The 24,581-nt window shown below is 46.3% G+C and overlaps 1 protein-coding gene across 1 annotated transcript in view; it reads left to right on the forward strand.

Moving 5' to 3' along the window:
• The window catches only part of Fntb (farnesyltransferase, CAAX box, beta), an 85,398-nt gene that overhangs the window by 34,384 nt on the left and 26,433 nt on the right, over window positions 1-24,581 (forward strand). The window contains exons 3-7 of the mRNA XM_036206132.1: window positions 754-826; window positions 2,161-2,252; window positions 14,312-14,458; window positions 14,561-14,644; window positions 21,601-21,687. Of these exons, the coding sequence (XP_036062025.1) occupies window positions 754-826; window positions 2,161-2,252; window positions 14,312-14,458; window positions 14,561-14,644; window positions 21,601-21,687 (483 nt within the window). The remainder of the gene's footprint in view (window positions 1-753; window positions 827-2,160; window positions 2,253-14,311; window positions 14,459-14,560; window positions 14,645-21,600; window positions 21,688-24,581) is intronic.

Consider the following 24,581-nt stretch of genomic DNA (forward strand, 5'->3'; position numbering starts at 1 on the left):
AAGAGAACGGTTCTCTCCCCCGTTATTTCCATAGTCAGCAGGCTTGGTGACCGTCCTGACATTCTTTTCCTTTTCTTTCTTCCGCAGCCACACAGGCCATTTTTCAGCACTAAGCAAGAAGTCCCGCCTCTCCCTTTGCCCTTGCAGGTGGCCCTGGGCAGCACATTCCATCCTGAAGCCAGTACTGCTGACCCCAGTGCCACAGGCGTGACTGGCTGTGGCATACAAAAAGCATCCTCTGACCAGGGCTGTGGGTCAGCATGTGGGAGGTGGCATTTTGGGGCAGGAGTAACAGAGGGTCATCCAAGGGGTGGGCAGGGGACAAAGTACAGATCTCAGACAAGTGGTCCTGGAAGAAATGACTGAAATGGCTGCAGCCTACCAAGTCAGAGAAGCAGCGAGGTTCTGAGTTACAGCACGGGCAGTCCCAGGATAACCCGTTCCTGGATCCTGGGGGAGCCTTCTGGGTAAAATGTCAGTACCTAGCAGCGTGTGCCCAGGGCGGGGCAGTCACCCCATTCACAAGGTGTGTTCTGTCAGGACGTCTGCCAGGACAGTGTGCAGGTGCTCAGAGAACTCAGAGGTGTGCCTCCTTCCCCTGGTGTAGTTGCCTTTTGTACGTACTGAAGCTACCAGGTATCCACTTAGTGATTGTGCGTGCGTGCGTGCGTGCGTGCGCGTAAACACTCATGCACACGTGTGGAGTGGGAGTGGGAGCCGTTAGAAGGGCTTACAGACTCTTTGTCTTTCCAGGCTCGTCTTGCAGAGGGAGAAGCACTTCCATTATCTGAAAAGAGGCCTTCGACAACTGACCGACGCCTACGAGGTAAAAATGTTGCCGGGAACGATCTGTCAAGCACTGGGCAGCCTCCTGTTTGAGCACGGAAGGCTGTTGGTCTTCACCTGTTGCTGATGCACGGGGACTCCACTCATGAAAGGGCTGAATAGAGTCCCCTCCCTCCTTGTTGGTCCGTAGAGCTGGTGGACTGGGCAGCCTAGATGGACTGGGGCTCTCCATCATTTGACCACGACGTGCTTTCTGCTGACTCCCTTTACATCTAGATCAAGTCAGTCACCTTGTCGACCCCACACCTTGACCCTGTAAAGCTGGTGCAGTGTCTGTCTTGACCAGAGGACCAGTCCTTGGATCCTAGAGAACACAGAGTGAATCTTAAAGCATGGCTCTAAGAGCCGTGAGATTCACGGAAGAACCCCAGAGCTGCGGTAGGGGTAGGAAAGGCTGTGACCAGCTCAAAGGGAAGCTCTGGCTTTTATTGGTTTTTATTTCAGAGTTCTGTATTTGATGTTTTGTGACAGGGTTTTCCAAGTCTCGTAGGCAACCTGAGTAACACAGCCTAGACCCCAACTCTGACATTTACTTCCTTTATAATCTGGAAAAAAATTGGTCTCCCTGGACCTCCTTTAAGTAGAACTGGTGACTGGTACCACCACCTGCCCTGTCTGAGCTTTGGGGTGCTCAGCAGCCATCTCTGACTTGCAGTAGGATCAGGGTCTGTCCACACATCACATTCAGAAGCCTTTGCCCAGTCTCCATCCACACTCCTCCTCCTCCAGGTACTTAATGCTGTTTCTGCTCACAGCAGCACTTAACAGGTGTATGTACATAGGTTTGCCTTGTTCCAGAGAAACATGGGGCACCTTAGGCTTAGTGTCTACTGCCTCTTTTTCTAAGATAGTCGCTCCAATAGTCTACGTGCTGAGCACCCCAAAGCTCAGAACCAATGTCCACTATTACCATGCCCCAGTGTCTATAATGCTTGATACAAGTAGATACCAAGTATTTGCTGAATCTGTAAATGAGTGAATTCAAGAAGATTGTGTTTCCCTGGGTCTGCACTGGGAAAACAGCAGGGTTTACCTTCCCTGTGTGTAAGTTCTTCACTCAGACTTGCTTGGCCACCTGCAGGGGAGGGACCCGCTGGGTTCAAGGCATTGTTTCCTATTATCCTTTTGTTACAGAGGGACATTTCATCTCCTGGTTAAGGCCACAAAGCAAAACATCCTTCATTTACCGATTGTTGTCCAAGCAAGGGTACCTCCTCTCCTTGCTAGGCCTTAGGGACTGAGACAGATGTAGCCTTGTCCACAGGATCTTGGAGTTACTGAATAAAGGGTGTGTTTTCTCTCCGTCCTTCTCAGTGTCTGGATGCCAGCCGCCCCTGGCTCTGCTACTGGATCCTGCACAGCTGGGAGCTCCTAGATGAACCCATCCCCCAAATAGTGGCTGCAGAGTGAGTCTGGCTTCGGGGACCCGGGGTGTTCTCTGAAATGACAACTTGGATTTAGAGTTCTTTTTGTCCCTGTTTTATTTAGTTGTAAATGGGGAGGAAAGCGTGTTACAAAGAAACCCTTGCCCTTCCCCTGACCTCCAGCAACTTCCAGAAACTCCTCCACTCCAAAGCTTAGTGTGAGCTGGTGGGTGGAACAACTCTTTGAACTCCAGAGGAGTTCTGGTTTTTTTTTTTTTTTTTTTTCTGTGTCCTTTTCTCTCTCTCTCTTTCTTTTCCTCCTCCTTCTTCTCCTTCTCCTTCTCTTCCTCCTCCTTCTATTTTTTTTTTTTTTTAAAAGTCTCTGTCCCTGGCTGTCTTAGAACTTGCTATGTAGACCAAGCTGGCCTTGAACTCACAGTGATCTACCTGCCTTCCTTCAACACCTCCATGGAGGTGTAGTGCCCGGGGACAGACCAGCTCTCCCCAGGGCTAGAGGGTTCCTGCCTTGGCGCGCCAATGGCATGACTCACAGTTTCCATGGACCTCCGCCTGATGGCTAGACATGTAAGCAACTTAGATGTGGCCCGAGGTGCTGGTGCAGATGGCATTTGTGAGGTGGCGCCTCATGCTCCTCACAATCCTATCTTCAGGGGGAAAAACAAAACAAAAAAACAAAACAGACCTCATCACGCCTCCAACCTCGGGGACACCTGAGACAGGAAAGGACAGCCTGGAGTTGCACCTAAGGGGTTTATTGAGAGTGCATCTTTTTGGCCTGTGCGTCTCCACTCCCTTGCACTCCCAAAGGTGGGGAGTTTGGGACCAAGGGTCCCAAGCCAGGTCTGCTGTTCCACAGCAGAAGATGGCAGCTGAGCCAAGACTGGTGGAGGCTTGCTAGAGTCCTCCCCAGTCCCAGAGCCCCTGCCTCGGTCACACTGTCAGGTCAGAAGAACAGAACCTACATTGTCCCATTCATTCTCCTTAACAATAATCTCTCATTCTTGCCTTCCTGGGAAGGGTGTCTTGTGATGAATGTCGATGGAGAAGATAATAAAGAATTAAGCTATTAACCCCTAGAATCCATGTTTCAGAGGCAGAGGGAAAATATGCATTCTTTTTTTTTTTTAATCCAAACATTGCAACAAGCCTGCTTGCTTCCAGCCCTGGAAGTGGAGTCGGACAGAGTTTCTGCAATAACAGGAGTTTAATTGTCAAAATAAAGGCTCCTGTGTTTTTGAAATACCAGTTGGGGGTTGAGAGATGTTTGGGAAGCCCCCCCCCCCCAACACCCACACTGTCAGGATGCTAGACTAGGAAAGATGTATATGAGACAAGGGAGGGCATGGAGGATTCGGTGAGAGGTGCATGGAGGCCTGAGAGAAGGCGGCACCGAGCGGGTGACATGTGCAGACAAGACAGGGCCCCTGCAGTGCACTGGCAGTTTTTTCTAGGTTGTATGGATGGTTTTCTTCCGTGTGGCTTATCTGAGGAAGTCGGTGTCGCAGCTGCTTTGGTGGCAATACCAGATAGGAAGAGAGGACCATGTGAGATGGCTCAACAGTCACCTGCTTTGATGTGTCCTGACCTGAGTCTGACCCGGAACACACATGGTGGAAGGAGAGAACCGGATGGGAAGAGGGCCCCCTTTTAAGGGCCTTTCATAGTGAACAGCATCAGTAGTAAGAGATGCTTTAAAATTTACTGAATGTTTAAGTGGATTAATTGCAGCATAGTACATACAATGAAATATTCAGCCATTTAAGGTTTTTCATATTTGTGTATATGTGCATCTAAGAATGTATGTGTAAAGGGACATGATGTGAAAACAGATAGTTAAGAAGATTCAGCTTTTATAGAGCAGGAGCAAAGATGCGAGGCCAGGTGTAGTGGCACACACCTGTAATCCCAGCGCTCGGAAGGATGAAGCAGGAGGCTTGCCTGGAGTCTGAGGCCAGCCAGGGTATATCAGTGAGACCTCTTATAAAGGGTTGTGGCTGTAAAACAGTGGTGCAGAGCTTGACTGGGTTTGATCCCCTACAGTGCCCACCTACCCCCACACCAAAGGGAAAAACAAACAAACAAAAATATTATGATTATGCATAGAAAAACAAAACAAAACACCACAGAGGGTTACATGTGCATATGCTACAGTTCGGTTTGGATAGTGAGGTTGGAAATGATTGTAAATTTTTTAGCTGGGCATGGTGGTGCACCCTTTTAATTCCAGCACTCCAGAGGCAGGTGGATATCTCTGAGTTCCAGGCCAGCCTAGTCTACATAGTGAAGTCTGGGACAGCCAGAGTTACTTAGTGAGACCCTGCCTCAAAAACCAAAACCAACCAACCAAACAAACAAACACACCCCCAAAACAAAAAAGTGATTACATTTTTTCATCTCTAAGCTTATTTGCATTTTCTACAGTATATCTTTATTTTTTTATAATTGCAAGGATGTTTTAGCTAGGCTTGTTTTTAATACCAGCACCTGGGGAGGCAGAGGCAGACAGATCGCTGTGAATCTTGTAACCAGCCTGGACTATACTGGGAGTTTCAGGCTAGTTAGGGCTGCATAGTGAGTCCCTGTCATCCTCTCCCTCACAAAAAATGGGTATTTTGAAAATAGCCAATTTGTCCTAGTTTCGAGAATCACTTTAATAATTAATGGTCAAAAGTTTGTTTTAGAACTGCCTTGAAAGCATTTATGCATGGTTCTTTTGAGCATTGATTTAATAAACCTTATTTTTATTTTTTAATTTATTTCTGGTTTTAGAGACAGATCTTACTTTGTAGACAGAACTACTCACTATGTAGCCCAGGCTGACCTCAAACTCATGGTAACCTCCTACTTCAATCTCTGAGTGCTGAGTTTCAGGTAAAAGCCGCCCTAGCCGACTTGCTTTAATGAACATTAAAGTTCAGTTTTAGGGAGTGAATCTAGGACCTTGTGCATGCTGGTAAGTGTCCTATCATCAGGCTGTATCCCCTAGTTTGACCTAGTGAGGGTGTGCGCGCACGCGCGCGCGCACCACACACACACACACACACACACACACACACACACACACACACGTCTCATGCTTGCACAGCAAGTCTCTTACCCCTGAGCCATCTCTCCAGCCCATATATTTTTATTTTGTTATTTTTAGGGTGTGTGTGTTGTATGGTGTGTATATGAGAGTGTAGATCACTGGTGTAGTCATGCCTGTACCATCGTGCATATGTGTGTGGGGGGGTCAGAAGACAGCTTTTGGTAGTCAGTTCTTCACTTTGTTCAGGCAGAGTTTTTTTTCTTGTTTCTGAGGCTCAGCACACTCCAGACTGGTTGGCCCAGCAGCTTCCAGGTGATTCTGTCTCCACCTCTCATCTCCATGTGGGAAGGCTGGGATTGTGGTTTGATTCCCCACATCTAGCTTTTCACTGTCAGTCTTGTGTGACCAGTGCTTTTACACACTGAGCTTTCTCGATGGTCCCCAATTTAATGAACTGTTAAATGACTTAAGACTCTTAGAAAATGCACTTTTGCTGCACTTTTGTCTTGTGCTTAGCAGCAATTAATTGATGATTCAGATAATACTGAAAATCAGAGCCTAGGAGCTCTGACCAGGAGGAAATAACTATTTTTGTTATATCCAAAGAAATCTTACTGGCTTTTGCAAAAATGTGTTGATTGCTTTTTTCAAGCTGCCTGAACTAGGATAATGCCTTTTCATTTATCAATTTTATTTTTTATATTTTGGTTTATCCTTTTATTCAGTAATGTACTCAAATATTGACTCCCTACATTTTGAAAGACATTTTTTAACTGGTTTTTTTTTTCCTTTTTTTTTTTTTTTTTTTGAGACAGGGTCTCTATGTAGTCCTGACTGTCCTAGGACTCACAGAGATAGATCTATCTCCTCTGCCCCCTGAGTACTGGGCTTAAAGACAAGTGCTTGAAAGATGTATCTTAAAAATTAATTTTAGAAAAATAAAAACCAGGGTTGGAATGATAGCTTAGCTGTTAAAGGCCAAGGCTTCCAACCAAAACCTCAGGAGAAATGATAATCTTAATTCATATACTGTAGGAGCTTACAGTTAAAAAAAAGACTTTGATTCTTGTGGATTTTTATTCTAAAAAAATTTTTTTGTTATTGTTTTTGTTTTGTTTTTCAAGACAAGGTTTCTCTGTGTAACAGTCCTGGCTGTTCTGGAACTCGCTTTGTAGACCAGGCTGGCCTCAAACTCACAGATCTGACTTTCTCTGCCTCCTGAGTGCTGGGATTAAAGGCGTGCATCACCACCACCTGGCTTAAAATTTTTATTGTTTGAAATAATTTTTAAATTTTTAAGATAAATATAATCACATTATTTTCCTTTCCTCCCTCACCCCCACTTACTCCCTCTGAGGTCTGCAGCCTCTTTTCATTTATTCTGCAGAAGGAAAGGAAACACTTTGAATTGTGGTCTGTTTTTCCCTCCTACTGTAAGGTGACCTTGTAGGCAGAGAGCCAGATCTGGAGTTTTAATATTTCACTGTCCTCGGCCCCATGCCACCTGCGTTCAGCACATACACAGCCTACACATCTACAAAGGTTTCTCTCTCTAGCTTATTTGTTTAGGAAACAGCATGAGCCGGACTCCCTCTAGTGGACAGAATCACTTTATTAACTTCTCTGCCGGCTGACCGAGGCTGACCGAGGCTGACCGAGGCTGACCTAGGCTAGCCAGGCCTTTATTATTGCAGGTCTCAGCTGTTTCAAGAATAGTAAATTCAGAGGTGGGGATTTGGATTGCCTCTCATAAGAGGTTATACATAAATTTACATAAATTTGTGTGCCTACATAAAATAAACGAATAAGGGTTTTGGAGCAGAAAACTTAACTTGGCTTAATGATTTTAGCATTGTAGGAAGTACTTTAACGTGGTCCCCATTCTTAGTTATTAGCAGCTACTTTAGTGAAATACACAGAGCAGATGAAATCACAGAGAGCCCACTGTACTGTTAAAATTAGGCTTTCAGGTCCAGGATGTAGCTCGTCTGATTGAGCCCTTGCCTAGTGTGCAGGAGGCCCTAGGTTTAGTCCGCAGTATTGTAAGAACTGGATGTGGTGATGCACACCTCTAATCCCAGTTCTGAGGAGGTAGAGGCAGCAGGATCAAAATTTTAAGAGTATCTTTGGCTGCATAGTGAGTTTGAGGCCAACCTGGGCTTCAGGAGACACTGTCTGCAGGCTGACCTGAACTTCCGGTCTGCCTTCCTTCCCCTTTCAAATGCAAAGACCGCAGGCTTGTGTCACCATATCATGTTTTGTCTGTTGCTGGGACTGGAGCCCAGAGCCTTACACATGCTAAGCAAGCACTCTACCAAGTGAGCTGCAACCCCAGCCCCTCCTTTAAAATTTAAAGTTAAAATATAAGTGTTATGATGACATCATACCTAGTCACCTGTCTCCTGGGTGCTTTTCTGGGCCAGGTTCTGCTGGTATCTTGTGGTTACAGGTCAGGGAGGTCACTAAATACCTTTGCAGGATTAAGTCCTGAAACAGGAAACTGTCCATGTCAGCCCTGCCCGTGTAGAGAAACCCTGCTCTAAATAACTCCCTTTAAACTTGACCTTGCTTCCCAAACAGCCACCTTCCAGCAAAGACCCAGGGTAGCTCTAGCCTCCTGGAACCAACAAGAGATGGAGTTCATCCTTCCCCTGTTCACTGTTGGACTCCATAGATGAGGCATTGCCCTCCGTTACATTGAGATACAGCTGTTTTGTAGAACGACCCTGGGAAGAATCACTGCTGGAAGCAGCCAGGGATTGCCACTCAGAAACATTTGCCGCTCCTCCTGAGCCATCCCGTTGATGGTGCTGCTCCTACTCCTACACAGCCATCCTCGTGACTTATTCCAGGCCCGTGGTCTCGGCGGTTACCTAGTCTGGTGCTGAAGTCTCTTCTGTTTTGTTGGGTTTTATTTTAGTACTATTTTTATTTAGTTTTGGGTGCTGGAGATTGCACCTTTGTACTCACTGGGCAGTGAACCCCCCTCCCCTCAGCAGAAATATTTTTAAAGTCTAAGCTGAGTTGTTCTTACTCCAGACAGGCCTCACTCTGTAATTGACTTGAGTTTGTGCAGAGTCCTTTGAATGCATGAAATGTGTAGCCGGGCGTCCTCCTCACTGTTTGTCCATAATAGAAATCCTTTAGTGGTTTGCTCCCCATCCAGCCCTAGCATTCTTAAAACATATTTAGCTATTTTTACAAATATAATCGGAACTCTTCTTAGGTGGAAAATGGCCAGATGCAGTTCTTAGCGGTGCTGTGTTGACCCTTTGACAAGGATACTTCGTTGCTGATTATCCGTATCTCACAGGCCCTGATCGCTGGTCCTTTCCCTTCTGTGTCCCTAGGCGTTTCTGACCCTGTGTCACATGCTTCCCCTCACAGGGCTGACCCCAGTGCTGACCCCAGTGGGTTATTGGCTGGTTGAACCTGCCCCGTTTGTTTTATTTTTACTGGTCTCTGATGTGCTTTTCTGTTGTTTTACATTATTTGCTAATTTACATAGTTTTGAATCCTTCGTTCCCATTGGGGACAGTTTCGTTCTGACTTTTTTTAGTCTAGCCAACAAGTTCCAGAGGACCGATTTATGAGGCCAACAGTAGGGCCAGTGAGATGGTTCAGCGGCTAACGCGTTTAGCACAGAAACTGATGACCTGAGTTTGATCCCTAGGATCCCTGTAAAGCTGGAAGGGAGGAAAAGTACACAAAGTTATCCTATGCCTTCCACATGCCTGCAGCCCCATTGTACACACACATACTTACATTATAATAAATGAAATGATATTTAAAAAACTAAGGCCAGAGTATTCTTCCCTTGAACTGATTCTCTTACAAGTTTTACGTTCTCTGTAATGGCTGAATGTCAGAGAAGCAGTGTTCAATAGAATGTCCTACAATAATGGGAAGGATCTGTGATGTATGTGTGACCCAATATGGTCACCATTAGCTAAGCACAGTTACTGAGCATTTGAAATGTGGCTTGTGAGACCAAGGAGCTGGATTTTTGAATTAAAATTTAAGTTACCCCCTTAAGTTTTAGGGTTGCCTGCCTGTTGGACAGGACAGATGTTTTTAATTGATCTTCACAGTGTGGTTCTCAGGCGAGCAGCATTGTCATGCCAGGGACTTGTTGGAGGTACAGAATCATCTGGATGTGGTGGTTCAGTCATGGTAATTCCAGTGCTTAGGAGGCTGAAGCAGGAGGATTGCTGCAAGTTCAAGGCTAGCTTGGCCCACGTAGTGAATTGCAGGCCAGCCTGGGCTACAGAGGGAGATCCTATAAACAAAACAAAACTAAGCTGGACATGGTGGTGCACACCATGGATGCAGCACTCAGAAGGCAGAGGCAGGCTTATCTCTGTGAGTTCAAGGCCGACCTGGTCTACATAGTGAGATTTAGGCCATCTGGAGTTACATGGTGAGGCCTTGTCTCAAAAAACAAAAACAAAAAACCCCAGCAAAACAAAACTAAACCAAACCTAAGACCCACAGGTGATGTACACACTAAGTCTAAGAAGTAATGGTACTTGGATGAGCATTGGAGAGAGAGAGTAAAAAACCTGCCACCCTTCTCTGCCCTCAGCGATTCTGATTGAATTGGTATTAGGTATGGCTTGATTGTTGGGTTTTAAAATATATTCCTCAAAGTAATTCTGATTGTGCAGCAAAGATGGATGGTGCTCGGCGTTTGTGGGTATCCGAGCCACCTGGGCTCTGGTAACAGTACAGACTCTCGGGCTCAGTCAGCCCAGGTCTTGATTACCCACTGATTTTGGTGCATCCTTTGTGTACAAGGGGGTTTCCCCTTTGCTGGTCATCAATATGTAAACTGGGATGCAAAGCCCCTCCTAAAACAGTCCTGACCAGCACCCGTGTCTGCAACCCTCCTCTGTGGCATCTCTGAAGCGATGCTCTGGGGAACACTTGGCGTTGTCACAGAGCGCCCTAGTTGCCATTTTACATTAGCTTGTCTTTAAGTGGTTCCCCCTTTCCTGGAGGTCACAGTACCGTTAATATTTCAGTTTGTAAAGTTGCTAAGAAGTCTGCTCCTGTCAGCTTGTCACCTCACGGTCAGTTTGTGTGCTCCTCAAGGCGCACGCTGGAGAGCCGCAGGGTCGGAAGGGTCTGTAGTACGGCAGGGAGAGGCACCAGGGGGCCCCAGCGCCAGTTCCAGTACTCAACCTCACGGCAGTCAGCTGAGGGAGGTTGGCTTGGAGCCATGACAGCAAGGTGTCTGGAACATTCCGATCCCCACTCATTCTGGACTACAGGCTCCCGTGTCAGGAGTGTCACAGTCCATTACAGTATTCTGTCTCAGGAGCTGGGGAGGAAATGGGTGTCGGTGACTGACTGACTCTTCAGTGTGTCTTTGTGTTTTCTTGTGCTTTTGAAGGTCTTCCTCTGTAGTTCAGGCCAGCCTGAACTTTCTACCTAGTTACTGCTGGCCTCAAACTTAAAGCAGCTCTGTGTAGAGGCACGTGTGTAATTGCAGCACTTGGAAGGCTGAGACAGGATTCTGAGATCAAAGTTAGGCCAGGCTGCAGAGTGATGCCCTGTCTTAAAAGATCAAGAGAAAAGGAAAGTCTTGTGTGGTGCTGGATTGAACTCAGGGCCTTGTATGTATGCTCTATCACTGTATGTTTCCAGCTCCAGGCTGTTGAGTTTTTTGCTTTTAGATTCATTTTCATTTTATGTGTATGAGTGTTTTGCTTACATGTATGTCTGTGCACCATGTATGTGCCTGGTACCCACAGAGGCCAGAAGAGAATCACATCCCCTGGAACTGGAGTTACAGACCATTGTGAGCTGCTGTGTTGGTACTGGGAATGAACCTGGGTCCTCTGGATGAGAGTAACAAGTGCCCTTAACCACTGAGCCATCTCTCCTGCCTACCTGCTGAGTTTCATATTAGTTAATCCTTTTGCTTTGTGTACAGAAAGCTTCCAGTCAGCAGCTAGCCTTTGTTAGGAACTGTTATTAGCTGTTTATTTCTGGATATTCCAAGAGGAGAGAGGTGGCTCAGCAGGTAAGAGCACTCACTGACTGATGTTCCAGAGGAACCAGGTTCAATTCCCAGGTGATCTGGAGTCTAATCACACCAGGCTAAGAAAAATAAATAAATAAGTAAATATTTCTGGATATTCCATAAGAATTGACCATGGGTTGGAAAATCTATAAAGAGCAAGCTCAACTTACAAAAATTTTTCTTAAAAACATGCTCTAGACTTTCTTCCTTCTCTGACTATAAACTCTGGTTTCAATCCTTCTGTTGCCTACAATAAAAACTTAGGTGTAAGTGGGAGTGCATGAGTATCGTCTTCACCTGTTGCTGTACCTGTCTACATAATGGAAAGCCTGAAATAAAAAAGAGCTGTGTATGATGGCTCACACCTGTAATCATAGCACGTGGGAGGTCGTAGCAGACAAACTGCTGAGTTCATGGCCACACTGGGCCATAGAGAGAGTCCCTACCTCAAAAATAAATAAATGAATGAATGAATGTATAGATTGGGTCTATACATTGGGATGGAGCTTAGTTGTTGGAGTGTTGCCTAGCATACACTCGGGCCTGGGCTTTGACCCCAGCCCCTCATAAACCACATCTGTGATCTGAGTCCTGACAAGGCGGAGGCAGGGGAGTCAAGAGTTCAAGATCAGTCTCAGCTACATGGCAAGATCAAGGCCAGCCTGGGATGCATGAGACCCTGTCTCAGGAAGAAAGATGGTGTGCTATGGGGATGGAGTGATGGGCATGTGCCTCTGTGGGAACTAGCCCTTCCATGTCCCCGGCAGCAGAGAAGAAGCAATGATGAGATGATAGGGTTGAGGCTGCATGTCCGCATGTCTTTATGTACGTGAGTCATAAAACCAGAAAGATCCTGAGATGAAGGAAGAGAGCTTAAGGGAAAGGAGAAGGATAACACTGGGCTTGTGGTGTGGAAACAGAAGGGTGTTAGCTGGGCAAAGGGAGGATGGCGGGGGTGGGGACAATTAGCACAGAGTCTGATGATACCTACGCTGCAAATGCCATCATGACACCCATCATGTTGTGTGCTAACTTTTAAAAAATTAACTTACTCCAGGTGGTGGTGGTGCATGCCTGTAATCCCAGCACTCGGGAGGCAGAGGCAGGTGGATCTCTGTGAGTTCGAGGCCAGCCTGGGCTACAGAGCTAGTCCAGGACAGGCTCCAAAGCTACAGAGAAACCTTGTCTCATAAAACAAAAAACAAAAAACAAAACAAAACAAAATTAACTTATAAAAAAGAGTTTTAAAAGTGTTGTGTAACCCTTTGGGGCAAACTGAAGCCATGTTGCTGGGCCGTGGTCACTTGTATTTGACTAAGAATAAACTATTTCTCATTTTAAAAAGAAAAAAAAAGAAAAAGAAGGGAGGAAATAAATAACAAGCAACATAAAACAGCCTGGAAAGGAGGCCTTGACCACCATAAAGCCATGCTTGTCAGGAGGCCTCTTGGGTGGAGGTTTTTCCTAACAGGAAGGCTGGGACCTGAGAGTTGTAGGGGAGAGACGCTATTCTGGGGTTGTCCTGGTGGAGCTCTTCCTGGAAACCATAGAGGACCGTGCACAAGGAAAGGCTCTCTTGATTTCATCCAAAGCAAAAGTGTAACCGATGCCGTCCATGCCCAGCCGCAAATCCTCCAGGAGCCAATGTCCTTCGTGAGGAGGAAACTGGAGCCTCTGTAGTTTAGTGTGAAAAAGTCACAGACTGAGATGCCTTCTTGTGACTGAAATGTGCATCAGGATGCCTGACTGAATTCCCTTTGCATTGCCATGATAAAATGCCCCGACAAAAGCCACCTCAACTCTTTCTGCTGTCTTTGCACGCCGCTCTACCGGTGCTCCTGAATGTCCTGGCTGATGCTCTTCAAAGCATCAACAATGCCGAAGAGAGAGGCGAACACCGGTTCCTCATCAGGCTGTGCTCCAGAGTCATTGTCTGGCTCCCAAGTGTGATGATGAAGCACGGTTCCTTAGGATGAGCAGCCTAGATCTGATGTGCAGCTCAGAGTCCCGGAAAAATGGCAGAACAATGCCGTCAGTGTGGTTTCATTGTACCGACAATCTCAGCTGGCATCATGAGCCATGCAGCAGCAAAGGCAAATGCACACAGGGGGGAAAAACATTGGGATGCTTCTTCTCGGGGTGTAAAACATATGTATAAATAAAATGCCTCAGTGGAAAAACAAAATGAAAGAAAAGAAGAAGAAAAAAGCAACTTATGGGAGAAAGGATTTGTCGGGCTTACAGCTCCAGGGCTGTAGTCCATCATAGCAGGGAAGACAGCGTGGGAAGAGCAGGAAACTGGTTTTAGGTGTACACTCAGAAGGCACAGGAAGTACACCTTGTTCAGGGCCCACCCACGTCCCAGCTTCCTGTGAGGTTTTTACCTCCTAAAGGTTCCACAAACTGCATCACCAGCTGGGGAGACAGTATTCAACTAAATGGGCCTCCGGGTGCTGGGGGGCATTTCAGATTCAAACCCCCCGCAACAGTGACCTCTCGCGCCGTCTGTATTCAAAACTGGCTTCTTCTCAAAACTGGGGGTGGGAACAGAAAGATGCCGCCTGCTGGGGCTCTGGGGACAGTGAAGGAGAAAGAGTGTTCATGGGCCCAGGAAATGCACGTGGACCAGTGACTAGCATGGGAAGTGAGGTGAGCCCTGAGCCAGAGGCAGAATCCAGAGGTCCTCAGAAGAGCAGGCTGTAATGCTACAGATCCAGGGTGACAAGTTTAGTGAAAAATAAAGAGAAAGGTTTGGTCAGGAAGCATGAGACTGCTCCAGGTCTGTGAAAGGTTTCCTCCCATCCTCACGCCAGAACAAGACAGACACTGAAGTAAAGACTGAGGAGTGTGCACAAAACTGGATAAAGAGTTAAGTCTTTTGGGTGGTTGGAGTCAGGGACAAGGAGGGGATTTTCACCCCTTTGAAGGCAGGCAGGGGGATGAGTAGAAAAGGTGGGAATCGCAAAGGCATTTGATATTTGGAGATGAGTGCTAACTCCCTCTTTCCCTTGGCCATGTACCTAGCGTGTGTCAGTTCCTGGAGCTGTGTCAAAGTCCAGAAGGTGGCTTTGGAGGGGGCCCTGGGCAGTACCCACACCTTGCACCCACGTACGCAGCTGTCAATGCGCTGTGCATCATTGCCACGGAAGAGGCCTACAATGTCATTAACAGGTAAAGCTGCAGGCAGCGGTGGCGGAGACTCAGGAGGGTTCCGCCTATTCTGCTGCACTGACCGCCCACCGCCCACTTCTGCCCTCTCCCCTCTGTTCTCAGAGAGAAGCTTCTTCAGTATTTATACTCCCTGAAGCAACCCGATGGCTCTTTTCTCATGCACGTTGGAGGCGAGGTGGATGTAAGGTGAGTGGGACAGTTGCATCCATGGCTTCTAAAATGTACCTATTCTTAGAGCAGCGAAGCCTAGAGAAACATGGCAAGCTGCTGCTTTGTCCCATAGACTGATGTGTAAGTGTTGTGTCCCGGGACAGTGTCATGGTCATTGATAATATGATGCTAAGGTCCTCCAGTGTCATTATCTCTTAGCTTCTTTTATGTAAATGTCAAAATATGAGTTGGATAAAAATCAAATGCTTTAGGTTTAAATACAAAATGCATTTGTTCAGTGTTAAATAGTTTAGTGTACGTAATTACACAGTGTATTATAATCTTTCACCTCTTAGAGAAACAAGCCTAGAGTTGACTCTGTAAATACTTTCTGGTTGCATTTGATTTAATCCTGAGGGTGCTGAACACCCAAGGCACATGAGAGTTCCTCTGTGGGGTGCAGAGTGCCTTGTGGGCCAGTAGACTTCAGTGTAGTGGACTTGAACCAACTGATTGGTACCCATTGGCTCAAATCTAGTGTTTTACTCAAGAAGTGTATATGGCCAGGTATCGTGGGCTGTGAACATGATCTCAGCTCTTGGGAGGTCAAGGCGGAGGGTCAGGAGTTCAAGGTCATCCTTGGCTACATCATGAGTTCAAGGCTAGCCTAGGCTACATGACCCTGTCTGAATTAAAAAGAAGAAAAGGGAAAAAATGGATATATTCATTACACTAGCAAGTAGCTTCCTGCCCTGTGGACAATCCACCTATGAGGCATGTAAAGTTTATGGAATAAGTAATTTCTCGAATGCAGTGGATCATTTAGATTGTATATCATTTAGTCTGGGAGAAATACATTTTTGGGAGGAGGTTAAGCTTTTATATCAGAATGACAGAGATATCTTTGTGTGTGTGTGTGTGTGTGTGTGTGTGTGTGTGTGTGTGTGTGTGTGTGTGTTGTTTTATTTTGTGACAGGTCTCACTATGTAGCCCTGGCTGGCCTGGAACTTGTTATGTAGACCAGGCTAGCCTTGAACTCCTGGAGATCTGCCTGTCTCCCTGCAGTGTCTGGCCTCATGGTGGATTCTTGAATATATTTTTCACAGTGGTGTGCTAGCTGTGTAGCTTTTGGCATAACTATGCATTTTTGGTGTCTTCAGAAAAGCCAACCAGGAATCATTGAGATGGCTCACAGGTAAAGGCATTTACCTCACAAGCTTGGGGACCCAATTTCAGTTCCTGGTGGAAGGGGTGAACAGACCACACATATCCTGGAGTAGATGAACACCCCACTTGACATCATAGACACACAATGAAAATAATTGTAAACAATTTTAAAGAAAGCAGGCCAACCAGATAGGCCATGTTTGCCTCCTACAAAGCACCGCAGCCGAGCTCTGGAAACCCAGGTCTGTTCTGAAGTCGCGAGCAGTTTCTCCACCAGGACGTGAAAGGGGTGCTGGAGGGTAAGTTCTGATAGCATCCGATTTCATCATGCCACACAGTACCCGGCTATAGTGAGGAAGCTTCACCGCCCCTCCAGCAGAGGGCACTCTCTCTTCAGTGGCTTTTGCTGCCGGTTGTTTCCTGGTACTTGACTCTGCTGTCAGTCTGCTTTGTCTGAAGCAGGCGTGGAAACTTACCTGCCTGCCTTGACGTGCGGCCAGAGCTCAGCTAGAGGCCGCACTGCTGGTAGAGAGTGGTGGTAGTTTGCAAGGCAATCTAGTTTTTGGTAATTAATTGAGTAGGATGTGGTGGCGCATGCCTTTAATCCCAGCTCTCAGGAGGCAGAGGCCAACCTGGTCTACAGAGTGAGTTCCAGCACAGCCAGGGCTGCACAGAGAAACCCTGTCTCGAAAAACCAAAACTAAAATAAAAATAATGAATAAATAGAAATAATACATTGGAGTTGGGCATGATAGCATACACAGAATATCCAGCATTCAAGAGGGTGAGGCAGGAGAATAGTGAGTTCAAGGTCTGCCTGGCCTACTTAGAGAAACCCTGTCTCAAAACAACTGGGTGTGGTGGCACATGCCTTTGCTCCCAGCACTGCGAAGGCAGAGGCAGGCAGATCTTTTTCTGTGTTTTCTTACTCATATATGCTAGACAAATGCATGCAACTTCTGTCAATTTGATGTGTTCTGTTAAGGAGCACCTGGCCATAATCCTTTCCTACCATGGTCCTGGGACCCCTCTGCCATAGAGCTCATGGTTGTTCTTTGTCCAGTGGATGAAAGATTTGAATGACAGACCAAACCTGTAGATGTCCTCCAGTTTCCTCAGAGGACAGCTGAGAGTTCTGCATCTGAATTGGCAGGCAGCAGGAAGAGATTGGCTTGAGCTCCTGAGCCCTCAGAGCCCGCCTCCTTGTGATGCACTTCCACACCTACTCCAACAAGGCCACACCTCCTAATAGTGCCACTCCCTTGTGCACCAAGTATTCAAACAGTGAGCCTGTGCGGGCCATTCCTATTCAAACCACCACACTTTGAGATGCTGGGTTCAATGCCTACTACTGGAAAAACAAACATAGAGCTGAGCCGTGGTGCCACACGTCTTTAATCCTAGCACTAGGGAGGCAGAAGCAGGCAGATTTCTGTGAACTACACAGAGAAACCCTGTCTTGAAAAGGAGTCACTATTTATTCACTTTCTGAATTAACTATAGAGTTTGTAGTGTCCTCTGGGGATGGAGGCGAGACAGCAGGTGACAGTGCAGGATGTGTTCAAGGGCCGAGACGTTGGTTGAATGCTACTGAATTGTCGGAGGCCTCGGGGACAAGGGTGGGAACGAAGAGCTCAAGAGGCTTGTCAAGGAGGCTGGCAAGTAAGTTCTGATGGGTTTTCAGTAGGCGGTGACCTGATCTGATTTGTACTGTTAGTTCTCTGGTTGTGGTGAATGGTTTATCGTGTTCTAGTGAATGTCCTCTGGTTTCTGTGCCGGAAGGAGGGAGACACGTGGAAGATTGGTCCAGGTGGATGCTAATGACTTGGGTTTGGTTGATGGTGGTGAGGGAAGAGAAAAGCAGATAAGCAGTGATTCTGGATACAGGGAGACAGGAAGAAACGACATGAACAGGTGTACCTTGTCCGCTCCCCGTTTCTCAGTGTGATCCAGGACTAGTGGTTTTGGTATGTTGTGTGACTTTCCTGGGAGTCTATTTCTGTTCGTTTCTCATAGAGAGAGCAACAACAGAGCAAAGAAAATTTCATCCAAGCCCTGCTTGTTGAACCATTGAATTGACTGGAGTTGTTTATAGGAGCATGGGTGACTTGGGCATCTGTATCACCAAAAATCATGAGTGGTGGTTCACAAAAGCTGCACCATTGCAATTCCCATCCCCAATCCTATGTACCACTTAAACCACATGTCACTGGGTCAGACTGACATGTACCTGGTGGAGGTCAGGAAAGAGTGAGTGGCTGGAGTCTCGGGTGAAAGTCTAAAGATCATTCCCTGCCATTCTCTAACAAGGGAACATCAATTGGCTTAATCTTCTGAGTGTCACATGGGTAATCAAAGATGCTCTGGTTTCAAGATGACGGCAGTCATGTCACGCCTAGGACAGGACTCTGCAATACTCCACCCCTGCTGGTTTTTACGTACTTATATTCTGCAATGCTCCCTGAACCTTGGAGTTACATGGATGTGTGGTTATTTGCTGAGCAACAATATAGAATAATACAGAACCTAGCAAGACCCTTGCAGCAGTTTGACCAATTATGAGTCTCTCTAGTAACCGCTGTCACTATAAAAAGGTTTCGGTAACTGCTATAAAAAGTAACAGTAACCTGTGGATGTAATGGCAAATGTCTGGAAGGTAAATTGATAGACAGATCACAACTATTTAACAAAATGATAGCAGTAGCCTTCCTGCTGGCACAGGTTTTTGCCCTGGTTTACATGAAGAAAGTAGTTGGTTGTACCTGTAGCAGTTGTACCATTATTCCACTAGCAGGCACAGTTTGCCTGTTGTGTTGATGGCATCAACACATAGAGTGCACAGCCAAGCAGGACTGGTGGTGACCGTTTTCTCCCAGCAGCCAGGATAGTGTCTTGTGGCACCACAAAAATCAGCCAGTGTGGAGTGAGCTTCTGGCTCAGGTCCAGCTCGATTCCTCCATATTCTGCAACCAGAGCATGTGGTCTTCTCAGCAATAGGGTCTTACCATTTAGTGCTGGTGTGTAACCAATAGTAATATAGCTTGTATGGCAGGACTTTAGGGGTTTCCCTTGCCAATAATATGTAGGGAGATGCCCCAACACCCAGGATACATTCAAATTCTTTAACTCATGTTTTTCTGTTCTTTTAGATGCTTTTCCAAATCTTTAGAGAGCCTAGAGGTTAACACTGTATCATGTGCGTAAGGAAGCCTTTTCAAAAAGGGACGGGGGTGGTAGGATCTCCCAGTGTCCACCATTGGCTATTCTGAACTTGTGAGAATATAGGTTTTAGGATTTAGTGGCTAGGGGGATATTTTTTAAAACTGTTAGTGAGGTTCAAAAGATTCTATTGCTTTTATTGGGTTTCACGTGGGCAAATTCCTCCCTCTGGGCAGACAGCTCACTTTCAGCTGCATGTCTTACCAGCTATGACCTTGGTTTTCTTGCAGTCCTGGTCCATCTGTGCATGGAATCCATCAGGGATTAGAATAGATTCTTGAGTTCATCAGCCATCTGAGGGTGTCTCCAATACCGTCATCAAGGAGCATGTCACCCTGTGCCACATAGAAGAAGGCAGTTCCACTGGGATGTCTCCCGCAGACTTTGGATACTGACGTTCCTTCTGGGGGGCAGACAGCTCAGCTTCTACTTCATGTCTTACTTCAGTATTGGGGGAACACACAGTCACCATTCCAGCAGGGCTACATGCTAACCCATACCACATGGGGAAAGATGGCTACATTGGAACTGCCCCACGGAAGGTCTCAGAACAGCTCAGCCTCGGTTGCTGTCCTGTGTCCCTTAGCAGAGGCCATTGAATTACACTCCCCCAACTCATCTTTGGTTCTGCATATCCGGTTCAGCCATCATTGTGTGCCTCAGCCTGGGTGGGGTGTGTGTGTGTGTGTGTGTATGTGTGTGTGTGTGTGTGTGTGTGTGTGTTTCTATTCACCCTTGGCACAGAGGGCAATAACAGACCAAAGAAACAATTTAGTCGTGATAGCTGTGTCCCTAGGATCCTCACTCCCGAGTCAGCCTTCTACCTCCTACAATCTCTCTAGCACCTAAGACCATGTGCAACTGGGTCACGATTCGCTGGTAGCTAGTTGGGGCGGGGGGGTTGCCATTCAGAAAAGGAGTATCTGGAGTGTCAACCAAGGGCCCCATGCCCCTCCTCCTTCCTCCTCCTACACAGGAGGATTAATAGACACTATCTTGTGAGGATTTCATTCAGTAATCACAACTGCTCCGATTTCAAGACTGTAGCAGCCATGTCACCCCCAGAGGACAGAATTCCACAACCGCCTCCCCTGTCACTTCTTCCACTGATGAGAGGCAGACTACATCACAGGCCCTCCTCCCCGCCTCAGGAGGATTCAAGGGCCTCTGAAAACACTGCGGAGCCTTTGTGAGAGGCTCAAGGCCTGGAGGAAATTACATCATACCTTCAAAGTTAACATATGGCAAATGACAACATTTGGCGCTGGCACCACTTGCCCCTTGCCTGCTCTGGATGTCTCTGCTGCGCCTTTGGCAGTGGGAGCCTGGCTGGTCCCGGTACTGGCAGGATAGTCATGCCCATGGCTTCTGTAGAGAGTCCGTGGAATGCCCCTGGAAGTGTGGCTCCGTGTTGAGTCTATACAACTAAGACGATAGAAGCCAAGCTTTGGTTCCTTCCCTTTCATGTTCCTTCTGAGCTCTTAGCAAAAGAATTCATGAGTAGAATTAAAACAAATCATTTTTGCCTTTCCATGCTTCATATTTGAAAACAAACAAACAAACAAATCCAGTCTATGGATATGTTCCGTGACAGATGGAGAAGATGAAAGGGTGTCCTGGGAAGAACCATAGCTGAGGAATAGAATGACAAGAGTTAGCTCAGATCAAATGGATACATTTGATTTTATTTTCTTTGCTCATTTTCAGATAGGAGCTAGAAATATAGCTTGGTGGAAGAGAGTGCAAAGCCCGGGTTAGATCCCCAGAATTACCCTGCCCAAAAGATATGTTTCTACATTTGCTTTTTTTTTTCTTTTCTTCTTCTTTTTTTTTTTTAAATTGAAACAGTGTCTCATGATCCGAAGCTGGCCTCAAACATGCTGTGTACCTGAGGATGACCTTGAACTTGTGATCCTCCTGCCTCTATTTCTTGAGTGTTGAGATTATGGGCAAGCACTGCCATACCCAGTTAAATGGAGGGTTTTGTGCATGCTTGGCAAGCACTTCACCCACTGAGCCACATCCTAAGCCCGGTTCCTCCTTTTCCGCTGGACTGTGTGTTTCTGTGTACGTCTGTCGAAGGGCTTGAAATCAGAGCTCTTTTCTCCAGAGGCAGAAGGGTGTCTATTCCTGTCTTGATTGTGTTGCCCAAGCAGCCCGTAGGGTGTGGTGGCCTGCTTTGGAGTGTGTCTGTTGCAGGAAAGGTAGAGCCAACCTTTCTCACACATCCTTAATCCAGACAGAGGTCCCCAGTCTGCAGCAGAGAAATGTCTAGAGGAGTGAGAAGAGCCTTTGAAAAAAAGGCTGAATCTATTTTTGAGATGAATCGATAGGGTCGCTAATTCCTCAGATGTCGGTCTGCCCGTGTGGAGGCTGGGAGACTAGAACGTCATGTTCCTTCACTGAAGCCGTGTTGTGAACAACTCTATCCAGACAGAATGCCACACCTCTCGGAGACCCAGAAAGAATGACTGTGTGCCAGGAGCGAGACGGAGTGTGAGTGCAGCTTACTAGGCAAAGTGAACAGTCCACCCGAGCAGTCTGCTGAGCCTTGCCCTGGCTTCTTCTCGGAGCCTAACACGGTCCCTCTGTTTCTGTCTTTCCAGAAGTGCGTACTGTGCTGCCTCAGTGGCCTCTCTAACCAACATCATCACTCCGGACCTCTTTGAAGGCACTGCGGAATGGATAGCAAGGTAGGAAAAGTCACGTGGCCCCCAGTCCTCTGAGAGCAAGTGTCAAGAAGAGTTAAAAGTCTGGAAAGAAATATAAAATTCTAAGAGATGTCTTAGGGGTTATATGTTGTACCCTTTACAAATACTTGAAATTAGCTGGGTGCCCATGCCTTTAATCCTAGCATTCGGGAGGCAGAAGCAGGCTGATCTCTGAGTTCGAGGCCAGCCTGGTCTACAGAGCGAGATCCAGGACAGTCAAGGCTACACAGAGAAACCCTGTCTCAAAAAACAAAAACAAACAAACAAACCCCCAACGCTTGACGTTATTTTCAGACTTTCATTAATGTGGTATTATAGTTTAGAATGGCAAGGGCCAAAAGCTTTGGTGAGTAGTATTGGTGGGAATCTAATTGACTGAGGCAGTTTGGCAGTATCTCAAAACACCCTTGCTTATGAAACCCAGTAGCTCTACTCCTACAGAAACTCTCACCCACGTGCACGGACGAGACAAAGACTTGTTTCTAAGAGCAAAAGGCAGGAAACAGGACTGGGTGTGGTGGCCCAGGGTAGCACACTCGGGCTGTAATGACAAGGTCATCTTCAGCCTCATCTTGAGTTTCAGGCAAGCCTGGGCTACAAAGACCCTCTTAAAAATAAAAAAACAAAAGGCATATATATATATATGTGTGTGTGTGTGTGTGTGTGTGTGTGTGTGTGTGTATGTATACATACATATATATATATATATACTAGTCTTTATTTTTATCAAAATAGTACTCATTCCCATGTAAATATAATGCAGTGACACCAGATGATATACTATGATCATATTTTTTGTATAACTTTTTTTTTTCCTGGAGTTAATAATATACATATCATGTATGTATTTATCAGGAATTCATCTCCAAATTCTCTACCAGTACTACAAAGTTATTCTTCATACAGTCTAACATTTTAAATAATGTTTTCTTTTGTGTGTATTTGTGCACATGCATGCATGTTTATTTGTGTGTGTGTGTGAGTGTGTGTGAGTGTGTGTGTGTGTGTGTGTTCTGGGTCATGCCCCCCTGGAGCCCTCACCCTCCTGCTTCAGATCTAGACAGATTGCTCTCAGCTTGCTCCTCAGCAGGCATCTAGAAGCTTCCTTACAGCATGAAATTCACTTCATTTTTCTGGTTTGTTGGAACCCTTGTCCTTTTTAAAATAAAAAAAAAAATTATTGTTAGTCATTTTAATAAGGCATAATACCAAACATTTTCAGAAAAGGGCACCTGGAAAATGCATTTTTAAGATCCTACATGTATCTTTATTTGCAAGCCTGCTTAGTCATCTGTCTGGTGAGAGATTGATAGGTTGGCAGTGGTGTTAGACTGTATTTGTTTGATTTTGTGAGCATTGCTCCATTGTCTTCTGACTGTCCACGACACTATCAGTGAATCTGATTTTCCCAGTGACCACCAGTCATTGGGGACACTCTTTTGTAGACTGATGGTGATGGTTTAGAGACTGAGATTAGGCAGTTTGGCTCTTTTTAGTGTTGTTTCTCAGTAGAGATGCCCCATGGTTTTATCCCTTCCCAGTGTGCTTTCCTTCACTTCCCAAGGCAAGTACATAATTATATCTGCTTTCAAACCCTTGGGGAACCAGGTGAGTAGCATGTGCCATAGTGTAGCACGGCTCAGGAGGGTAAAGGCAGAAAGATCCATTGAGTCCAATAGTTCGGGACCAGTCTGGGCAACATAAGTCAGACCCTGTCTCAAAAGGGTGGAGTGTGTGTGTGTGTGTGTGTGTGTGTGTAGATATGGCTCAATTGTTAAGAGCACTGCCAATTCTCCCAGAGGATCCAGGGAGTTCCAGTGAAGTCCATACCCTCTGATGGCCTCCATGGACACAAGGCATTCATGTGGTGCACAGGCATGCATGTAGGCAAAACACTCATACATAAAATATACATACATATGTAAAGTAAAATCATAATTGAATAAAACTGTAAAGGGCCATGTCTAGGTCTTTTCAGCGTGTGGGTAACTTGAAGTTGCTATCTTGTTTTTCTGGGCATTCCTGTGTTGAATGGCTTTGGACTGTGTCATGGACGCTGTGGTTGGTGTATTGTATAGAATGGATTCTGTTAGATTGCGTCAAAGCATGTTTTTGTTTTTAGCAGACAAGCCACTTAGTCAGACTCATACTGCAAACTCCCAACAGTGCTCTGCCCTGCAGTGGGCGGCCACTCAGATCTCAGGTCAGTTGGGATTCCAGGCCACTCAGTTTGCCTGCTGTGTATGTACTTTCCAGGGAGAAACTTGAGCTGAATTTGGGTTTTTCCATCTCTGACTCTCCTGGCTTGTCCTCACTTTCTAGTAGCCTGTTTCATCCTACTGACGATGCTGGCTTTCTGTGAAGAGTTTTAGCTGCCCTGGGCCAAGACCCAGGCTGCCACTGCTAACACATGGGTGCTGTGGCCATCCCCTGGGCAAACCAGAAGGAAAGCATGAAAGAAAAAGGAAGCTAGGGTGGTGTAGATAGAAACCAGTTCTCCATAGTTGCTGGTCCAAGTTTCATTGCTCCACTGAACTGCCGGTGTCTTAGTCAGCTGGGTCTGGGAGATGTTTTGCACTGTGTAGGAATGTCCAACCAGTTTACAGGAGGACTCACTAGCAGGACACTCACTGAATAAGGGGATCTGACTGAACCAGTTTTACTATTTATTACCAGCTTTGGGCCTTGGGCGTATTTCATTTGTTTGTGTCGATTGATGGGATGTCCAATTGAATGTACATCTGGAATACACTGGATTCAAGTGAGCTTGCCTGTGATGGTAGCCACAGTGCCGCCACCATGCCAGGGCATCAAGATGCCCAGTCTCCTGGGCAGTTTTGTTTTGTTTTTTGTCTTTCTCTCTATCACCACCCATG

The sequence above is a fragment of the Onychomys torridus genome, chromosome 14 (assembly GCF_903995425.1).
Source record: "Onychomys torridus chromosome 14, mOncTor1.1, whole genome shotgun sequence".
Lineage (NCBI taxonomy): Eukaryota > Metazoa > Chordata > Mammalia > Rodentia > Cricetidae > Onychomys > Onychomys torridus.